The sequence below is a fragment of the Gossypium hirsutum genome, chromosome D13 (assembly GCF_007990345.1).
Source record: "Gossypium hirsutum isolate 1008001.06 chromosome D13, Gossypium_hirsutum_v2.1, whole genome shotgun sequence".
Lineage (NCBI taxonomy): Eukaryota > Viridiplantae > Streptophyta > Magnoliopsida > Malvales > Malvaceae > Gossypium > Gossypium hirsutum.
Genome location: NC_053449.1, coordinates 2,622,770 through 2,643,131, shown reverse-complemented (window position 1 = coordinate 2,643,131; position 20,362 = coordinate 2,622,770). Strand labels below are relative to the sequence as shown.

Below are 20,362 nucleotides of genomic sequence, written 5' to 3'. Positions count from 1 at the left end.
AGGTCTAGTTAATAATGAGTTATAGTAAAATTGTTAGACATGAAATGCTAAGTTAACCAAATATGTGATATAGAGATATTAATTGTGATGGAAATGTTAATAAGAATGTTTTGATACGTAGGAATTATATTGTTAAAGTGAGTAATTATCATGAATGAGATTTATTGGTTAATTCATGATTTTAATTGAATTATTATGTAAAGGATAAATAGCAATTGAAATTATGACTTTCCACTATTAGGAACTATTATGTGAAATAGGTACGCATATAAGGTCTAATATTGATATGGAATTGATCATGAATATGTGAAGGAACTTAAAGTACCCTCGTATGATATGTTTATATGTATGCGTTAGATGAACAAGTGTTATACTTGTAAAGTGTCCTAATAAACTTAGTGAAATATTATGTCCAATTTTTCCTATTTTTCATCTGTTCAAAGGATTTTAAATGATACACTGAATATGCAGATCACACGTTTTCGATTCAACTAAACTAATCCGATCTCTTATTTTTACAACAGGTCCAAAACATGCACAATCCAAACTAAACTGGATATATTTATACATTATATATATAACATTCAATCTCGTTAGGAAACATGAGCTACCCACGTTTACCTACTACAGTAAACAGGAAACATAAGCCAGAACACCTCAATGCAAATGCAATCCACGTTGAAAGCGATGTTCCAGAGACGACAAATCCAAAGCTTCCCGAACAGCTGCTTTTTCTTTCTTGATCTGGATCAGCTTGTCATAAACACACCAAGGAAAGCTCAGGAAATGATCCCTATTCATTCCCTCATTATACTGACCCCAATAACTTGGATGATATGTGACATAGTACCAAGCTGAGGCTTTTGCATATGCATCATCTATTTCTTCATCCAACTCACTTCCTTTTTCATTGAACCATGACCTAGCTTCCTTTCTCAATGATCTCACTGCCATACTGATCGCTTCTGCATCTCTTTTCTTTGTAAAAGATCTTGACATTTTCATGATACCCCCACCGAGTATTTCAGCCTCCGTTTTGACCCCGTAATAGTCCATCAAATTCCCCAATTTGTAATCGTATTTACTTTTGTGGAAGAAAGCATCGTCGATATAATCCTCAAAGCCTTCAACTTCCATGTCGGGATCATAAAACCTCTGCATCTTTTCCCGAGTTAAGAACTTAATCGAGCATTCATTAGGTGCAAGGTTCTTCACCTCTCGGAAAAGCTTTCCAATAACATTGTGTGATTGATAACTTGGCTTGTCTGGTTTCTCCATGAAATCCGGATATTCTTTGACCCTCAATTCTTGTGGTATTTCAGCTGGTACACCCGTTTTCGGAAAGTCAACTGCAATTGAAAACAGCTTTGCAAGCTCCAGGCACGGGCGGCTCATTGCTTTGCCAGGTTCTCTATCAGCAAAAGCAGTATGAGCATTTGAAATTATTCCCAAACTGTCATTGACTATGTAGTTTGTGAAGTATTCTTCAATTTCCTGCACCAGCATGTAGCAATTATCAAAAATCTCATAATTATATCCACACAACCCAACAAAATACAGTAAAGCAAACCCAATAGATATCAGTTCAAAAAAGGACGCAAGCACAAAGAATGGATTACAACATAATACAAATACAAATAATAAACTTGAGCCTTGGTAAAAATTTCACTAGTTTAGAGCCTTCGTAATGTGAACTTAAGTATCAAGAAACTTTTCTGCACATATTCCAAGCGGATTTATACAAAATACCCAACCAAAAATAATGTTGAAAACAACTCTCAAAATAACACACAGTTCAAGTCATTATAACTATTATACTAGATCCAATTGACAGAATGAACTTGTAAGAATCTGGAAGAATGTTAAACCAATGACATCCTGGAACCGAAAAAAATGTTGGAGGGGGGGAGAGAGCAAGAATCATGCATTTCAGCATCAAGAAACTATAACAAGAGAACAAGATAATCAAAAGTCAATAACTATTAGATAAATTCAAGTGGTATATAACTGAATACTTCAATACCTAAAAAAACTATTACCTCAATGGTAACTTCATGATCCAATATGGTTGTTAGAGCGGGTGAATAATCCATAGGATCCATTTGCTTATATGGAATCAATTCAGGGTCCCAACAGACAAAGTAAATATCACCATCCAGATCACTTCCAGAGCATTCATTGGGATGAGGTCTAAAAATTTGATTCCATTTTAGTGTCAGCAAATCACCATGCAGTGTGAAATATTACAGAATACAATCAAGCCTACCATCTTGTTATTATGTGTAAAGACACTGAAAAGCACCAGATAGCTTCCATAAATTGGGCAGGATTTAACACAAATATGCAAAAGAATACAGGTATAGCAAATCTGCAATTCAGTAATAATCCGCTTGTAAAGGAAATGCTCAACAAGTTCCACCAAGAAGAAAAGAAACATGCATTTTACTACTGCATAACAATCAATGATAACTCCACCAATAAGGGACAAAAAAGAAGAAGCTAGAATCATACACTAAAACGATAGAAACAAAATAAAAGGCAGCTTTTGCAAAGTATAATGAAGAACAAACACTTTCTCAGAGTAGCAAGAAAAGGTAGAGTATGCCCTTTACGTACCTGGTTCCTTTCTGTGGAAAAACAACACAATCGACCATATGGTGCAAATCAGGCACATTGACAGCCCTTAATACACGCACATCGCCTGGGTGCAAGCAGGGGTTTTTGGCAACAATTACCTTACCCTGAACAATACAACGTTGCTCAGATCTAGAGCCAGAAAACTGCACAAAAACTTGGCCATAATTCAAGGTTCTAGTTTCATCCAGACATCCCATCATAGACCTTCCTTTTTGAACAAAAATCCTGGCTTTAGTCCGCAACTCCAGCAACTTCGAAGCTCGAAAAGTTTCCAACATCATTGAAAGGAATGGTTCAGCATCAGGCTTATAACCACACAAGAGCATTTCCTTCAGAATGTTAGTATTTTCTCCTGGAGACATTAACTCCAGAGCCTCCTGAGCCTCTAAAGGATCCGTCAGGAGAGCATTGAGTTGATCAATTACTTCTCTTTGTTTTTTCTCAAAAGCACGGTCTGGAACTCCAAGAGTAGATAATAGGGTAATCAACTGGCGGTTCAGAAAACATGGCTGATACTTACTCCAAGCCAAAACATCCAGTTTAGTGTTCTCTGATTCATACTTTTCCATACTCTTTCTGAGGGATAATTTCCAAGATGAGGTCGGGTCAATAGCCACAACACCCTTGAATCCACCAATCCGAATCTGAAAGGCAGATGGAGTGCAACCCTTCAACCGACATTTAGCTGCCACCTTCTTAGCAAATTTAGCTGATATTTTTCCAATTCCATCTGAAAAGACGTATTTAATCCCATCCTTCATAATTTCTATATCTGGAATAAGGTTGATTTCATCTTTAGAAACACTAAGAGTTTCAGTTGATGAACTGAAAGATTGGCCCAGTCTAGCAGCATATTTTGCCACATTTCTTATTTTACTAAAATTTCCCATCCATGACCTTATATCTGCTGCAGTGAGCCCCTTTCTTGAAGCAAACATCCAGGCTGAGTTCTCCCGTAATTGACTTGATGAAAAGGCAAGAAATTCAAATCTCTTATCCCCAATCACTACGCCATTTCTAAGAGTAGAAAGAATCCTTTCGTAAATACTAGTTCTCCTACCCCTTGCCTGCACATTTATTGAATGGATCTTCTCCAACTCTTCATCAACAAAACTGATGCGAAGAAAATTATCAATATCATTATGGAATTGGCGTAGCACACGGTTTGAAACATTAATCTCAGGACCACAAAAGTAGACCCTAGAAGGCGTTATCTGAACCCTTCTTACATATACCAAACCTTCATCTAAGGATATAGCAGGTGAACCTTGATATTTCCTCGATCTTGAGAAATTTTTGTACTCCTCAAAGAGCCACCTCGAAGGTTCATAGCAGCATTCTCTTAGATAATAAAGTTTCTCCAGCGCATGGTCTATGTAGACTTTGTCCATTCTACAAGGATCAACCAATCGATAAAAAGTATCATCAAGTGCTGGTCCTGGGATGCACCCATTTTGCACCAACAGATTAACCTTGAACAAGATTTCAAATGGCAAGTCAATTACCCGCAAAGGGCATACAATTGGGACTAGACTAAGATTGCAGGAGTAAGAAGAACCACTTTCCAAAACCAATCTGCTTTCATTTTCTTTGTAATAAGCAAAGTTCTCCCGAAAATTTGGAAGTCGGAGGTTGTGAGGAAGCTCCAAGCATAATACAGAAGATTGTCCAATACAATTAGAACGAGTGAAATCCGTTGTCCTTACCCATTGATCATCAGGCACATCCTTGAAATAGTTAAGCAAGGGATCATCAAATACAAGTTCAGAAGCACGCACTTCTTTCTCATATATCCGGGGAGCGCCAAATAACTAAAATAAAAATTAAAAGGAAACCACAAAGCAACACAAGCAATTATCATTTGTAAGAGATAAAACTTTAAAAAATTGCATTGCGCATCAAAAGAATAGCAGAAACTTCTTGCAATGAAGAAGTTAGTTCCTCAGGTATGGCTACTGAATAGTCCATCAACAACCTTGCATGAGACAAGTTTCATAAGACAATATTAAATCCATCTAGCAATCACCATTTTGAACTGCCTATTAATCTTAACAGTAAAATATGGGCTGATCTGTACCCCTTCTCGAGGACATATATATTGATTTGCACCAGTTATTAGTTTTCAATTGCCAAAAAGATCTAGCGCCCTAGATCAACAGAAATGAAAAACTCTATATAATTTACATGGACATAATAATGTCATCCAATTACCAAGTTGGCATCTCAATGATTTAATAGAAGACTAATGATCAGCAAAAGAAATATGATATATGCAGCTGACTGACTGAGGACGCCTGTTATCTGGAAGCAATGATGTTATGTTGAACTCTTATTTCTAGGAAGCAAGGATAATACAATAGAGACTAATGATGAATTTATGATGAAAGTTTAGCAAAGCAACCTGAATCAGAAGATGCTTTGAGGTTTGACTGTCAGGACAACGCAGCTCAATCTGCCAGATGTTCTCATAGAAGAGCTCAAGCTTGTATTTTGACCTACAATACGACACTAGAAATTCCAATTTCCGCATTCCAGTCCCAAAATTTAGAGTAACATTTTCTGCTTTCCAGAGAACATAAAATTTTTCTACCGAGACTTGACAGCCAAAATTCACCGTAACACGTTCCATTGTGTGCAAAAAGGCTCTCGGCTTTGGCACGATGTCGGTCTCCATTTCTCGAGCCTTAAGATATGATCTCCCATAGTATAGCCTTTGATTAGCCAACCTTATAATTAGCTCTGAAGCAGAGCTTCTGGTAAACTGCACAATAGCATATGCTCTTCCACCCTTTTTATGCTGCCTGATCTTCAGGGCATAAACAGTTTCTCTGCCCGTATATCCCTCTAAAAATGTCTTTACTTCTCCTGCAGACACATTTGAGAGGAACCCATAAACCTGAATCGTCTTACCCATTGTCTCAATTCACTCTGCGCTCTTACCACCTTACAGCATACAATTAATTAACTGCAAAAACCAGAGACCAATATATAAATAAAAACCTTCAAATGCACCAACATGGGAGACAAGTTAAGCTGCTGTTCAAAGAAACAACAATCAAACTTTCATAAAGAACAAGGAAAAGAAGCAACAAAACAATCAACGCTTTTTACCAGTAATGGCCTATGTTATCCATTTTTTTTTCATTTTTCCTAAATTATCCATATCATATATATATATATATAGATTGAACTATATATTTAAGTTCGATCTTGACAAGTCCTACCCCTTAATAAATGAAATATGGATATAGAATATTCTCCAGATATATAAAAGCGAACTTCACCAACTACAGGATCACATTCAAATAGTTAAAACGGATTTCAACAGAACTCATGCCGGGCAGTCACTCCTATCTAACACGGTACCATAACTAATGGCTAATCACTAGAAGATAAATTTTATAGCACAGACATATGTGGATTTTACATGAATGCGAATGAGGATTTGCAGTCCCTCTGCCCAAACAAACACTTTCAAAACAGAAAAAAGAAAAGGAAATCAAGATTTAAAAAGCAGAATAAGAGAAAAAGGCTGCGCCCAATATCCATGAAGAAGAAAGATTTTAACATTTATCAAAGAAAAATAAATTGTAACTCAGTTTCAAATTGAACGTCTAGTTTCAATCATTATTAAGAGAAGAAAGAAAAGAAAGCGGCTTTACCAAAGAGAAGAAGAAGATGAATGATCACTCATAACTATAACTAAACCCAAACTCCATTGATATTAGAGTGAGAGTAACATAAAAGACTCCAACTTTACTTAGAATCTTGGATTGTCAACTATTTTAGTCAATTTACTCAAATAGACGAAGAAAAATGCCGTGATTTCCTCCGTCGCACCCCACATTGCAGGATGTTCTGCAAATCGCTTCGGCTGGCCACGTCACACGTTTAACATTAAAGTATTATATATTTTTCCAATTTTCCATTGGCTTCCATATCTAATAGCGAATGGCTTTTGGCCACGTCAGCGATTTTGTTTTTACGTGAAGATTTTCGTGGAATTTTGTATCGTGGAAAATGGAAATCAATGGAAAAGGACGATAAGGCCGGGTTTGTCTGTCGTACGGCCTGCCTTCGTCTGAAACTTGCTTACGAAGGAGTTAGTGGGGTTATCCGCTGTGCTCAATCTTAAAAAGCAATATTTATCACCGGCATTTTCCACTTATCTCAGTGACAATGCGATAATTGGAAAATTTTACAAATTTACAAAAAAATAAATAAATTTATAAAAAGTATACATTATTTTGAAAGCATTAAAATATGTTGCAATTTTTTAAAAATTATTAGAAATTTATAGAAATTACTAGAAATGATAAAATGTTGTAAAAAATTATAAAGATTATATAAAATTATTAATTTTTTTTAAAAAGTAAAATTTGTTGTATATGTAGGGTAAATTCCACATAAAAGCCCTATTTTTTAAAATTTACCGAAATGGGCCCGATATTTTATTATTTACTGGAATGGGTCATTTTTCCCGAAATCGCGTCCACATCAGCGCGATGTCAAGGAATGTGTCAGCAAATCGCGTCCACGTCAACGCGATTACTTACATGGCAACAAATCGCGTCCACGTAAGCGCGATTTGCTGACGTTGAAGCAATAATTCATGAACAGTTTATGTTTTTTAGCTTGGAAAACTTTGAAAGGCCATAACTTTTGGCTCGGTTGTCCGATGAGACAATTTTTTTATTTCGAATAACTTTTCGAGATCTACGCGCTGACAAACGCCGAAGGCGGTTTGCCGCAATTTTCGTCGAAAAAGATCCTTTTTTGCCTCTAAATTTTGATTTTTTCGGTTTAAAATTGAAATTTGAAACATTCAAATCATTATTTTCCTTATTTATTTGAAGTAAACACCAGATTTTTTTTTACAGAATTGTTGTATTATTTTTTTTTGATTTGACACGTGTATGGAATAGGTCCGATAAATTATTATAACGTAAGTAATATAATTAAGATAATAACAGTACTTTTATAATATATCAGTTAATTAGTTTAGCTTAGTTGGTTAAGATATTTGCTCTTTTCCTTTAGTACCTTGGTTCAAATCTTATTGGTAATAATTTTGAATCTTTTTTGTACTTGTTGCATTTATTTTTTTAATCAATTAACTCTTCAATATTACATTAATATATATTATTAGGGGCAAAATACCAAAAAAAGGGGGCAAATTACACATAAAAGCCCTATTTTTTTTAAAATTTATCGAAATAGGCCCAGTATTTTATTATTTACCGGAATGGGTCTTTTTTCCTGAAATCGCGTCCACGTCAGCATGATGTCAGGGGACGTGTTTTTTGGTATTTTTCCCCTTAATGTATACATACGCTAATATTTGACATAAAATTGATTGTATTTTAAGAATATTTTAATAAAATATTTGACATAAAATATTAATATTTGACATAAAATTGATTGTATTTTAAGAATATTTTAATAAAAATTAAATTTTTAATATTTTAAAATACATCAATTTTTAGTATTTTATCAGTATTACTAACATGTTTATTTGACACGACTCCCTTTTCAATGTATGAAGTTCAATGTATGAAGTAAGCTTCATTCATTCATTATTGTGCACTTGCTCTTTTTGTTTTATACCAAAATTATTTAGAATGTTACTTATGGACTTGCGAAGAATAATGGCATATTTGGATATTTACGAGCATTTGATTTGTAATTGTCATTATAAATATTAAGGATTCAAAAAATATTTGGATTAAAATATTTTAAGACAACGGATGCACATGTCAATAATTAGACATCTACTTAACTTTTAAAAATTTTATTTGTGAATTAAGATATTGAGAACGAAGCTATAATAAATACAAGAGTAGTTAAACTTAAATCACATATTGTACTATGAATGTATAATGAAATTATAAATCTATTCAAGTGAGGAACATTCTTTGTGAGAGCACATTTGATTGTAAAACCTATTGTATTATGATTTTACATGCTAAGTTTACACGAGTAAATTTAAGGGTGAAAGTATCATTCTTCAAGGTAAAAAAATGAGAAATTTGCCATGGGTGTGTGATAGATTTAGGATCAATTGCCGTAAGTGTTAAATATAGTAAATACTTCTCACTAAATTAAACTCCACAGACCTAAAAAAATCGAACTACTTAAATAATCTGTGTCCCCTGTTTGTGTTTTTTTTTTTGTTTTGCAGTCCTTAAAGAATTGTCAACTTTCCCAATCACTTCTTCCAGAAGTCCTTGGTTATGAGCAACTGCCATCAAGTTTACAAAATCAAAAGCAAGAAGGTTTTTCACTTTTGCATGGAAATTGCAGGTGATATACCACACGAGCTTGAACATAAGTGCTGATGGAAGCACATTGTTTAGTGGGTATACAGATGTTACATGTGAAGAGTTGGTAATTGATGTTTGGATGCCAAGATGTGTGCTTTACATACTATAAAATCTATTAAAAGGCATATTGATCATTTGACTTTCTTTTTTTATGTTGTTATCATATTTATTCCTTTAAATCAGGAATAATATTATACTTATTTTATACTCATTTTGTTCCATTACGGTTCTATTTCATTACCACCGAATAGCTATTATGTTGCAACTCTATACCATTATAGAGGAACCAAACATGTTAGTGTCGTCAAGGTGTATGCTTAAGTGTGCCTAGGCCTTAATATTATACAACAAAAGCATCTCATGCCCATTTGATCATGCGCAGACTTAGTGTGCCTAGGAGCACTTTTCTGCAAAAAGAAAGGGATAATACTAACTCTATACTTCTCAATATTTCAGCATTCAACAACAAACATTGACCACAAGTAAATCATGCATACTAAGCCATATACTCTCTCTCACACACACATACAGAAACTCAAACATATACAGTTTGCGCTTTATTTCACTCAGGCTAGCGCTCTCTTTGCATGTTGCACCTAAGGCAATAAAGGGTTCTAAGATGTAAAGGGCGCCTTGCACCCTTGGCAACACTGAGGACACTAAGCCAGAAATCCAGAACAAGGGTTGGTTATATCTATGAAGTTCTAAGGAGCAGATTACTTGAACAAAAAATCAATCCATGAGGGAATTTTGGTGCAAATAAATATATTTTCAGAACTGAAAACATCTTCTAACTGCCAAAATATAAACCTAATTGTTTAGTACATGGAAAGACTACCAAAATTTGGTTCAACTCACCAAGATAATAAATATCCACATTGAAGACCGAATTAAACTAACTCAACGCTACTAAGTTCAAATCCAATTGCCTGAACGAAGTTTGCCCGAGCAAGATCAAAAGTAATCATAACAGCAACTCAGCAATCTGAACAGCATTAAGTGCAGCTCCCTTACGTACTTGGTCACCACAAACAAAGATGTCCAGCCTGTTTTAAGATTCTATATTAGCATGAAAATCTTTTAAAAGGAAAAGTAAAAATGTAGGAGGAGTTTTACCCCTGGTTTCCTTCTTGAGACAAATCTTGGCGAATTCTGCCAACTGCAACATCATCTTTGTTTGATACCTCCAATGGCGTAGGGAAGTGATTAGAAATCCGATCATCAATAACTATGACCCCGGGAGCATTTTTCAAAATTTCTCTTGCTGTGTCCTGATCAATAAAGAATTTACCAAATAAATAGTTGAAATTTGAAAAGGCTACACCAATGCAACATATAAATTAGCATTTCCTTGCATCGATTAGCATTGCCATTATTCTGAACCAGGAAAATTCTCATTTCTGGTTCCAATTTTGAGATGCTCTTATTAGTATTGCAGTGTGTGCTGCTTTTTCTCCAAATAGGCAACCATGATTAGGGATGATATAAATTGGAGCCATAGTATTTATTGATATCAATAGGCTACATGAAACATCCTTACAAAATACTTACCAATAATAATGTGGGTTGAAAGTATTAATATAAGATGCTTCTTCCATTTTTAACTTCCCTCATTCTAATCATAAGGGTTGAACAAAATCCAACTTTAAACCTAACCCACTCTTTACAACTTTTGTCCCAAGAAATGCAAATGATGAAAGGAAAAAGGGGTCCAAAAATAAAATCGTAACAAGTAAAACAAGAAGAAGCCCTAAAATCCATAGTCTAAATTCCTTTTTCAAAAAAAGGCTCAAGAACTTAAAGATGAATGCAGTGCATGTAAATGCACCAAACATAGCTACAATGACAAAAAAAAGGTCAAATCTTGCAACTTTTTTGTCACTTTTACTTCATATATTGAAGATAAAATTGTAAATCCGCAAATCATAAAATATTACCTCATCAAGTGGCTTCTCGAACTGAAGATTGACACTTTCAGCATGTGCACGCATCACAGGGACTCGTATGCATGTAGCAGTGACTTTAACATCAGCATCATTCTGAGAAACAAGTGAGGGCAATCATGCAAGACAAAACATGCTTTGATGAGATGATTTTTCCTTCTCGATCTCACTTCAAAATGCAAAAGACATATTACATAATTTTATATATCAGAAACTTCAATTACTTACCCAGATTTTCCTTGTCTCTTTTACCATTTTCATCTCCTCTTCATTGTATCCATTCTCGAGAACAGGGGCATTATGTGAGAACAAATTAAAAGCATACTGCAAAAGTAAAAGAAAGGAGACAATTATAAGAAACCAAGAGAGATGTAAAAGATATTGCAAACGACTGATACTGTAAACGAATGTACATACTTGCTGCTTAAAGATATTACAAGTGGGCGGTTTCCCTTCCAAGACCTAATATAAAATACCACAAGGAATCAATTTAGAACGAAATCTCATATAAAAATAAACAACAAAACGGAAAAGGAGAAAGGAGAAAACAAAACGGAATCAAACAACCTCACGAGTTTGTAGCTCAAGCTCGTGCATGGCAGCAGCACCAGCACCACTAGCTGCCTGATATGTACTAACCACCATACGAGTCACCTGGAAAATACCACAGGCAAGCATCAGATGTTTAAGCAGCTTGATGCAGTATAATTATAACTTAAGCATTGAAACCACCAAAAGCTTTACAAGAACAAAAAACATCCTGCGCTAAAGATTCAAATACCCAATAGCTTTTACAAGCGATCAATTGTTCATCTCATTTCATTCAAACTCAATATGTCTTCAATTTCTAGCCTAGATTACATTACATTATATTCTCCTTTTACAAACAAAAGAACCAAACCTATAACAAATGACTAAAATTGTTGTTATTCCAGGGAATATCTCAACAACTATAAAATTTCGACTATTCGAAGCTTTCAACAAGCTTTAAAGAATTATCCATCTAATTTAATAAAAAACCAAACGCATCAACAAACAAACAAAGCAAAACCAAATTCCTTACCAATCAAAATGTATAAATATTTACGAGTAAATAACCCCATCCCGAGAAAAAAAAGGAAATTTATCTAATACCTTGGCACGGCGATGAAGTGGGGTAGCAGCCATTAAGCAAATAATTGTAGAACAATTCGGGTTTGCTATCAAAGCACCCTTTTTCATCCCAACTTTAATCCCATCCATTGCTTCTGGATTCACTTCAGGAATAACTAAAGGCACCCCATCAACCATTCGAAACGCAGAGCTGTTATCTACCACGATGGCACCTTTCTCAACCGCAATGGGACCGAACTCCTTGCTTATCGACCCACCAGCACTGAAAAGCGCGATGTCGACGTTATTAAAGCTATCGGAAGTTAGTTCTTGGACAGTGAAGGTACGGTCCTGGAAGGAAATGGACTTGCCCGCGGAGCGTTTGGAGGCAAGGAGCTTGAGGGAACGGTAAGGAAAGTCACGGTCGGAGAGGACGGAGAGGAATTCTTGGCCTACGGCGCCAGTGACACCAACGACGGCGACGGATGGGCCCGATTCTTGGAAAGACATGCGGACCTTGGTGGGGAGCTTCTTTGGTTGGAGTTTGTGTTTTGGGGTGGAAAGAAAATGGGGTTTGAGAGGGTGGCTGAGGGAGGCCATTATCGAGCTCAAGGAGGAATTCAGGTGAGACAGTGAAAAAGGGGCCTATAGGTATAGAAGTGGTGGCGGCGGCGGCAGTGGCTAGAGGGCTAGCTCTAACTCTAAGCTGCTGTGGTGACTGCTGCTCATATTTAAATGCTGATTAATGGTTTTCAGCTTTGATGGTTTTGGAAAGTTTCTTTTTTTTTGTTAATTGTTTTTAGAGAAGTTAAAATAAATTATTAAAGGTTAAATTCTTTTATTTATATTTTAGTCACTCAACTTAAAAAAATTATAAAATAGTTATTAAATTATTGCAAAATTTTCATTTAAGTCATTAGACTATTAAAATCACCGATATATGCCCTTTTATGTTCGTTTTATTTTTCATGAAACAATTTTGAACATTACAATTACAAATCTACGAATTAAAATCCAAACAGCTTTCTTCTCCGATCTTTGACATTGACTATCAAATCGACTTGGATCTAATGTATATTCTTCTACTCATCGAATAGTACTAGTCCATCATACTAAATGTTGAGTCATCGCTTGGAGCTTGCTAGCCGAACTTTAAAAAAAAAACCTTAAAACATTCCATCAATTTAAACAAAAACTCTTAAATTGTTCGCTAACTTAAATAAAAATTTTCGAATAGTTTAATGACCATTTTATATTTTTTTGAAGTTGAGTGACCAAAACGTAAACTTACTAATAGTTTAATAACCTTGAGTATAGTTTACCCATTATTTAAAATAGGGATAAATCTCAAATTATACATTAACTTTGATTTGGTACAATTATACACATGAAACTTTAGTTTTAATTCAATCATACACATTTAAATAAATATATCAATTTATTTTTATATTAGATAAATATAATTATTTGTGTATACAATACATAAACATAAAATAATGCTATATTAATAAGTATATTAATAATTTGCGAGAATCGGATCATATCAAAATTTCAAATCTGACATTACACAGAATCAAAGTTTATGTATAAAATTACACATTAAACAAAAATTTACTTATAATTTTAATATTTATTCATATATTATATTGCCACTTTTCTAAAATCTATTGACTAATTTTCTTTTGCTTTTTCAAAAGTCATAAACCATCAAAGTTGAAAACCATGAACATCAATCGACATTTACAGATGGGCAGCAACCCCCCATCCCCCAAAAAAGAAATTTATTTATTCGAATAATATTTTATTATAAATACTACTAATATTATAAACAATTTATATTAATTTTATTTTGAAGAGATAAATGTTAAAATTATACATGAATTTTGATATAATTTATAATATTATAGATCAGCTTTAGTTTTTCACATTCCACTAACTTTATTTATCTGTGTGACATAATTTTCCGTTAAGTCGTATAAACTAATGACATTTTATTTAGTTAAAAATAAATAAATTTAAATCATTTCCATGTAATTAGGAAAAAAGGATTTATTAGGGGCAAGTGTTTATTTTTTATGTAATATTAAATTCATAATTTTTATTTGATTAAAAATATTACGTGTCTAATCATGATTGGTTAAGGTTTTTTTAATAAGTACTGGTTGAATAAAAATGGTAATGGAATGAAAGTTTAAGTCTGAGAAAATGTTATAATTTAGGTTCAATTTTCTATTTAATCTATTTTTTAAAATTACTTATTTTCAAGAGCCTGAAAAAATCAGATTTCAGCAGTAGGGCCTAGCTTGCAACTCCCAATGGGCCAAGTCTAATTTTTAAGGGTGCGCATTCGGTCGGTTCAATTTTTTTTATGTAAAAAATCGAATAAATCAAATTGACCTAGGGAGCAAAATTGAACGGAATTGAACCTTCAGTTGAATTCGATTTTTTGGTTTTTAGATGATTTCTAGTTGATTTTTTTTTAATTAAAGTACTTATAATTTTATTTCCTTTAATTTCTTCACATAATTGTATTCTTTCTTCAATTTAGTATATTGTATTGCTTTTAATTTTAATTTATTATAAAAAATATTAAAAATTAATTCAAACAATTTTAAGGAACTCAAAAAATATTTATTTTCTTACATGGTAGCATACAATATCCATGCCTTCTACTATTCTTGATAGATATATATCAATTTGGGTTTTTTATATTAAATAATAAAAATTAAAATGAATATCAGAAAAATAATTAAATTATTAATTTGGATTTTAAATATTAATGGGTATTGAGTTTTAAATTTTAATGGATAAACTTTTAAGAGTATTAAGTTTTAGGGAGTATTTGGGTTTAAGGTTTAAATTTGAGTTTGGGTATATAAATGAGTTATGAAATGTCGGTCTTATGGCTTATTTGGTTTAAAATATTAAAATAGAAAATTAATCAAATAAATCATTTAAATCGGATAATTAAACTGAAAAATAAAAAAATTGATTTTTCAATTCAGTTCAAACTCACCCTAAAACTTATTACACTAAACATTGATTGTTTGGGTGAGTTTGGATAGACGGTGCTTTTAGTGTAAAAAAATGGTAGATGTGAGATTAAATATCGTAACCTGAAACAAAAAATAAGCTAAACGCACCATACTGCACCACTAATCCAAACTCGACCTAAAACTTATTACACTAAACAATACAAAACTTTGCGTTACTACTAGCTTTTGTATTACTTTATGGTAAACTCGGGTTTTTTTTACCAAAATACTATAAAAAAAATAAAAAATACTGAAATAGGGTGTCAGAAAAAGTATTTACCAAAATAGGTTACTTTTTCATTAAAGCCTATTAGATAGGCGCCAATGAATAAAATAATAATAATTTTTTTGAATAAAATATAATTTTATATTTTCTCGAGTCAATATTTAGACCGTATAATACATAGTATTGGCGCCTATCTCAGAGGCACCAATGGTGGTGCCTATCTGAGAGGCGTCAATGCTTTGATTTTTCCCTATAAATATCCCCAACACAGACATAAATTTTACTAGAGAAACGAAAGAAATAAGAAAGAAGGAAGCAGAAGAAAAGAAGGAAGGAAAAGAAGAAAAAATAAGGTATTTTGGTTTATTTCTTTTTAAATAGAATGTAGAGTCTTGTTAGTAATTTTATTATTTGAAAGTTATTTTGTCAGGTTATTAATTTTGTTAACTTCTGAATGAAAAATTTTGCATTAAAATTTTTATGTAATTTGTTTACATTTTGAAACTGTTTTAAGAAATTTGAAATTCTTTTTAACATATCTAGTATTGAAAATGGAGAATCAGTTTTTTATATGCGTTTATTTCGATGGAGAAATTTTGACAACAACTGTGGGATGTATATTTGAATGTCGCAAACAAGTAGCAATGAGATTTGATAGAAATATCTCATTTGATGATATGAAGGAAAAAATTAGTGAAAAAATTTATAGACGTTGTGGGAGAAGGATATCAAAAGTTTTCTACAAGTTTCCAGTTTCAACAGATCCAATAAAATTTACCGAAATGGAACTTGTAGACGATGAAGACGTGGAGACAATGGTCGCTCTTTATTGTGGGATTCAGAGTAACAAAAATGCACCGATTCAGTTATTTGTTGAGTTAGCCGGTGTGGAGGCAACTGAAGATCCCACTCCATTAGGTGAAGAAGATGGAGTTGAAGCGCCGTGTATGGTGGTTCCGGTATCGTATGTTGATAGTCAATCAACTATACATGGGATAAATATTGATCTTAATGCTGCAGCCGAGACTGATGTGGTTGGTGATGATGTATACTATAGTAGTGATCCTGTTGATTACGAAGTGGATAGTGAGAGTGATCCCGACGCAGACGAGGTCCCGGATGATATTGATGACGAAGGCGTGAATGAGGATAGAAACGTTAATGCATCTTCAGTCGGAAACTAGATTCGTCGTATTGTGATACACAATAATCCTGGGGCACACATGTCTCGGATAGACCCCGATGCGGCACAGGCAGTTGAGTTTCCGAAGTACCCTGAAATACCACATGCTAACCGAATGAGCGTATATTCTGATCCAAAGGAGTTATGCGTGGGCCAGAGATTTGAAAGTAAGGAAGAATGCATGTTTGCCATTAATCGGTATAGCATGAATATATCAGTAGATTACAAAGTCATCGAGTCTAAACCAACATTATATATTGGAGAGTGTTGGAAGTCGGCAGAAGGCTGCAATTGGTGGATACGAGCTGCATTTATGCAGAAGTCGCAGATGTGGGAGATATAAAAATTTGTTGGGCCCCACACATGTACTTCAACACGTATGACAGAAGATCATCAAAAACTTGACTCCAAAACTATTTGTACATGCACCATGCCAATGGTGAAAGCCATGCCGACCATTAAAGTTTCGGTACTGATTGTTGAAATACAAGCACGATTCCAGTATCGAGTATCATACCGAAAGACATGGATAGCTAAACAGATGGCAATGGAGCAATTGTATGGAGATTTCGATGCATCGTACAATAAATTACAAGGATGGATAGCCGCTATGAGGGAACACGTACCGGTGACTGTAATTGAGTTACAGACACGATCTTATTACGGGCCAAATGACCAACTACAATCGAGAATAAGAATTTTCCATCGGATGTTCTGGACTTTTGATCAATGTGTGCGCACATTTCCCCACTGCAAACCATTTGTGCAAGTAGATGGAACCTGGCTATATGGAAAATACACACAGATCTTACTTATTGCGGTTGCTCAAAACGGCAACAGGAACGTACTCCCGATAGCATTTGCCATCGTCGATAAGAAGAACATGGAATCGTGGGAGTTCTTTCTTACTAACCTGCGGAGGTATGTTATTAACAATGATAATATTTGCATTATTTCTGATAGAGAAAAATGATTAATTACAGCCATTAGACGTTCTGGTGTACCATGGATATCTGTTTACTGCATCCGGCACATCGCGGCTAACTTCCAACGAGATTATAAGAATGTAGACTGGAAGAGACAAGTTGTGAGAATGGGTAAAGAATTACCTTATCTTTTCAATATAAGTTTTAATATTTTAGAGCAATACTGTAACTTTAATTTTTTTTAATACATATACAGCGTACGAGCTAGAGCCACACATTTTCTACCAAAGAATGGCCCGGCACATCTTTCCGGCAGTGGCTAGGTATCATGGAGTCGTAGCAATGGACTCAATGTTTTGACGAGGGCTTTCGTTATGGTCAAATGACTACAAACTTAGTGGAGGGGATCAACGCTGTGTTATTAAAAATACGACATCTTCCAATTTCATCTGTCTTCTCGGCAACGTTCTACAGGTTGGCTACCTTGATGCCAAGAATGTGTCAGCAACAAATGAACCAGATGGAGGCGAGACATGTCTTTGTCGAAGGCATTAGGGATGCAATGGTTGTAAACCGTCGAATGACGAGGTCGATGACAATAGAAGTATATTCATGACATAATGAAACGTTTCGAGTTACAGAGACTATCGGTTGTCGACCCAGTATACCACCTAGGTCCTACGGTGTTGATCTCCGAAATAGACGGTGTGATTGCAGGAGGTTTCAAACACTTCATTTTCCATGTACACACGTCGTGGCAGCTTGTGCTAAAGTTGGGCTCAATGTAGAACAATTTATCAATGAAGTGTACACCATCGAACGCACGTTGCGTGTATGGGAAAATGAGTTCTCCGTGCTTCTTGACCTATCTACTTGGGAGGTACCTTTGACAACCTTTGAGCTAGTCCCAGACATAAGGTTGCGTAGAAACCTGAAAAGTCGTCCACAATCATCCAGAATCCATAACGAAATGGACATTAGAGAGAAATCTGACGGGAATTTGTGTGGCGTATGCAGATTACCCGGTCATAATCGGAGTAAATGCCCTCTCCGAAACTACCATGTTGGACAATCGTCTCAATCGGGTAGAAATTGATATGTACTTTATTACATAAAGATGGTTTGAATCACAAAATTGTCTACAATTTGTTGCCGTTATGGAGCAATTTGAAATTGTAAAATAAAAAAAAACATTATAATTTTATTTACATAAGAACTATCATTACATAAATATGAGGTTGTTTATTACAAAAACCCCTAAAATTGATGGTTTCATGGTGTGGTTCTAGGGGTATATTTTTGTAGAGCTCGATGCTCACGTTGTGGGCGATTACGATTATCAACGTTATCCTCAACAGTATGTTGGGATGTGTGAAACATAGATGAATAATCATATGTCTCAAATGTCATCTATGAACTTGATCCGAGAGGAGAGGAGTACGACGGCGGATATTGGCTAGAAGGAGCGGAGTACTGAGGTGCATACGAGGCCGCGAAATAGTTATCGCCCCCTAATTCTGGATGATAAGAACTATCCCTAGAATGTAGTTTTGGCTCTGGCTCTGGCTTTGGCTCTGGCTTTGGCTCTGGTGCATGATGCAGATCTGGAATGGGTTGCGTAATTCGTGTCGTATGCGGAGGGACTACAATCGATCGCCCACCAAACAGAAATGGTTTCCCTGTCTCACAGTACCACTGTATGTACTCTAACGAGGGCTGCAAATCCGAAGCACGATCCATCTGAGGTACCCTCCCAAACCGGTTGTTCTATATCGTAATATATTCTTCGTGCACTTTTCCCCAATTATCTCCATACCTCCCCCTCTTGCTCATCCCATGGATCTCCCCCAATTGTACTGGCAGTGTCGGGATATACTGTATGCAACCGAACTGCCGGAGTACTCGATTGCCATGATACCACTCCACTACGTTAAAATTGATAATGGGTGCACTAATGCACCATAGGTTTGAGTGGATGTGGGCAGATGATGGCATAACTGCCATAATTTTCGGAGCAGAATACGGCATCCAAATGAACTCCACAGTTAATAACGTTGTTATATTAACGCGGGTCGAGTGAGATAAAATAATAAAATTAAGTTTATATTCGAAAAACTTACCCCCACTCCAGCATAATTCTCAATCATTAGATGATATATCGAAACCGTCGGTGACCTCCCGATACCCGGATTAGTACTCCACCTACGAAAACAAATTGTTAGAAAAATATAATATAAAAAAGTCAACTAATTATTATAATGAGTAAAAATTCATCACCTATTAACGAGTGGAAATACATATGATTGATGACTAATGGATGCCAAGAATGGCATCCGGTAAAGTGCCTACAACTGCAGCAGTATGAGGCATCCGCCTATGTCAACCGCAGAAGGATCTGTTGTCCGACAAAGTTCGCGATACAGCATGGCTAAAACTGCGGACCCCCAACTGTATGAACGAGTGTTATGCAAATTAGATAATAATGGTAAGTACATCAAGTGGACCTTACTGCCGTTTGCATCTGGCATGAGTACACCCCCTATAAGGTGCATAATGTAAGCTCGAACAGCCTGCATCACCTCCCATTCATTAGCAGTACTTGGCAAATGCTCAAAATTGGCATGTAGCCATGAAAATCTCAAACTGGTAAATTTCCCCTGACTTGGCGAACGTCCAAGTAATTCATTACAAGGGGTAGCCGGCCTAGAGATTGAACTTACGCCCGTGACCGCATTCCCGTCTATGGGAAGCCCGAGCTGTACTGCAACATCCTCTAGAGTGACGGTACACTCTCCACACGGCAAATGAAATGTGTGGGTCTCAGGACGCCATCGCTCGACTAAAGCGAAAATCAAGTCGTATCGCAGATCAAAAGTCCGAATCAATGCCGCTGATCCGAACCCGGCTAACTCTAAGTATGGTATTAGGCGTTCATCTGGCTGAAGCCCTACACTATTAACATGACCCCTCAATGCGCGGTACGGACCCTGACATTAT

At 35.2% G+C, this 20,362-nt stretch overlaps 2 protein-coding genes across 3 annotated transcripts; both read right to left on the bottom strand.

Moving 5' to 3' along the window:
* Positions 1-486: 486 nt before the first annotated feature.
* LOC107920197 (RNA-dependent RNA polymerase 1) lies at positions 487-6,754 on the bottom strand. Of its 2 annotated transcripts, none has more exons than XM_016849764.2 (5): positions 6,300-6,754; positions 5,039-5,602; positions 2,617-4,448; positions 2,040-2,190; positions 487-1,494 (listed from the first exon to the last, which is right to left on the bottom strand). In XM_016849764.2, the coding sequence occupies exons 2-5, from the start codon at positions 5,549-5,551 to the stop codon at positions 658-660; spliced, it is 3,333 nt and encodes a 1,110-aa protein (XP_016705253.2). In that variant the 5' UTR covers positions 5,552-5,602; positions 6,300-6,754; the 3' UTR covers positions 487-657. The 2 variants fall into 2 exon arrangements, with proteins under 2 accessions (XP_016705253.2, XP_040965877.1); XM_041109943.1 differs by having other exon boundaries at positions 2,617-4,364; positions 6,300-6,519.
* Positions 6,755-9,700: 2,946 nt separating this feature from the next.
* On the bottom strand, positions 9,701-12,790 carry LOC107920710 (aspartate-semialdehyde dehydrogenase). The gene is made up of 7 exons (XM_016850537.2): positions 12,038-12,790; positions 11,471-11,557; positions 11,321-11,365; positions 11,132-11,227; positions 10,898-10,999; positions 10,077-10,231; positions 9,701-10,006 (listed from the first exon to the last, which is right to left on the bottom strand). Exons 1-7 carry the CDS (start codon positions 12,593-12,595, stop codon positions 9,925-9,927), a joined length of 1,125 nt encoding a protein of 374 aa, XP_016706026.1. The 5' UTR covers positions 12,596-12,790; the 3' UTR covers positions 9,701-9,924.
* Positions 12,791-20,362: the final 7,572 nt, after the last annotated feature.

Bases quoted from the DNA above. Each gene is read 5' to 3' on its own strand.
- LOC107920710 (XM_016850537.2), bottom strand. From the start codon at position 12,595: ATGGCCTCCCTCAGCCACCCTCTCAAACCCCATTTTCTTTCCACCCCA. The intron at 11,000-11,131 runs GTAAGTAATTGA...CTTGTTTCTCAG, and splicing joins AAGAGACAAGGAAAATCTGG to AATGATGCTGATGTTAAAGT. The intron at 10,232-10,897 runs GTAATATTTTAT...TTTATTGATCAG, and splicing joins TCGAGAAGCCACTTGATGAG to GACACAGCAAGAGAAATTTT.
- LOC107920197 (XM_016849764.2), bottom strand. From the start codon at position 5,551: ATGGGTAAGACGATTCAGGTTTATGGGTTCCTCTCAAATGTGTCTGCA. The intron at 4,449-5,038 runs GTTGCTTTGCTA...TTTTTATTTTAG, and splicing joins CAAAGCATCTTCTGATTCAG to TTATTTGGCGCTCCCCGGAT. The intron at 1,495-2,039 runs GTAATAGTTTTT...ATGCTGGTGCAG, and splicing joins ATCATGAAGTTACCATTGAG to GAAATTGAAGAATACTTCAC.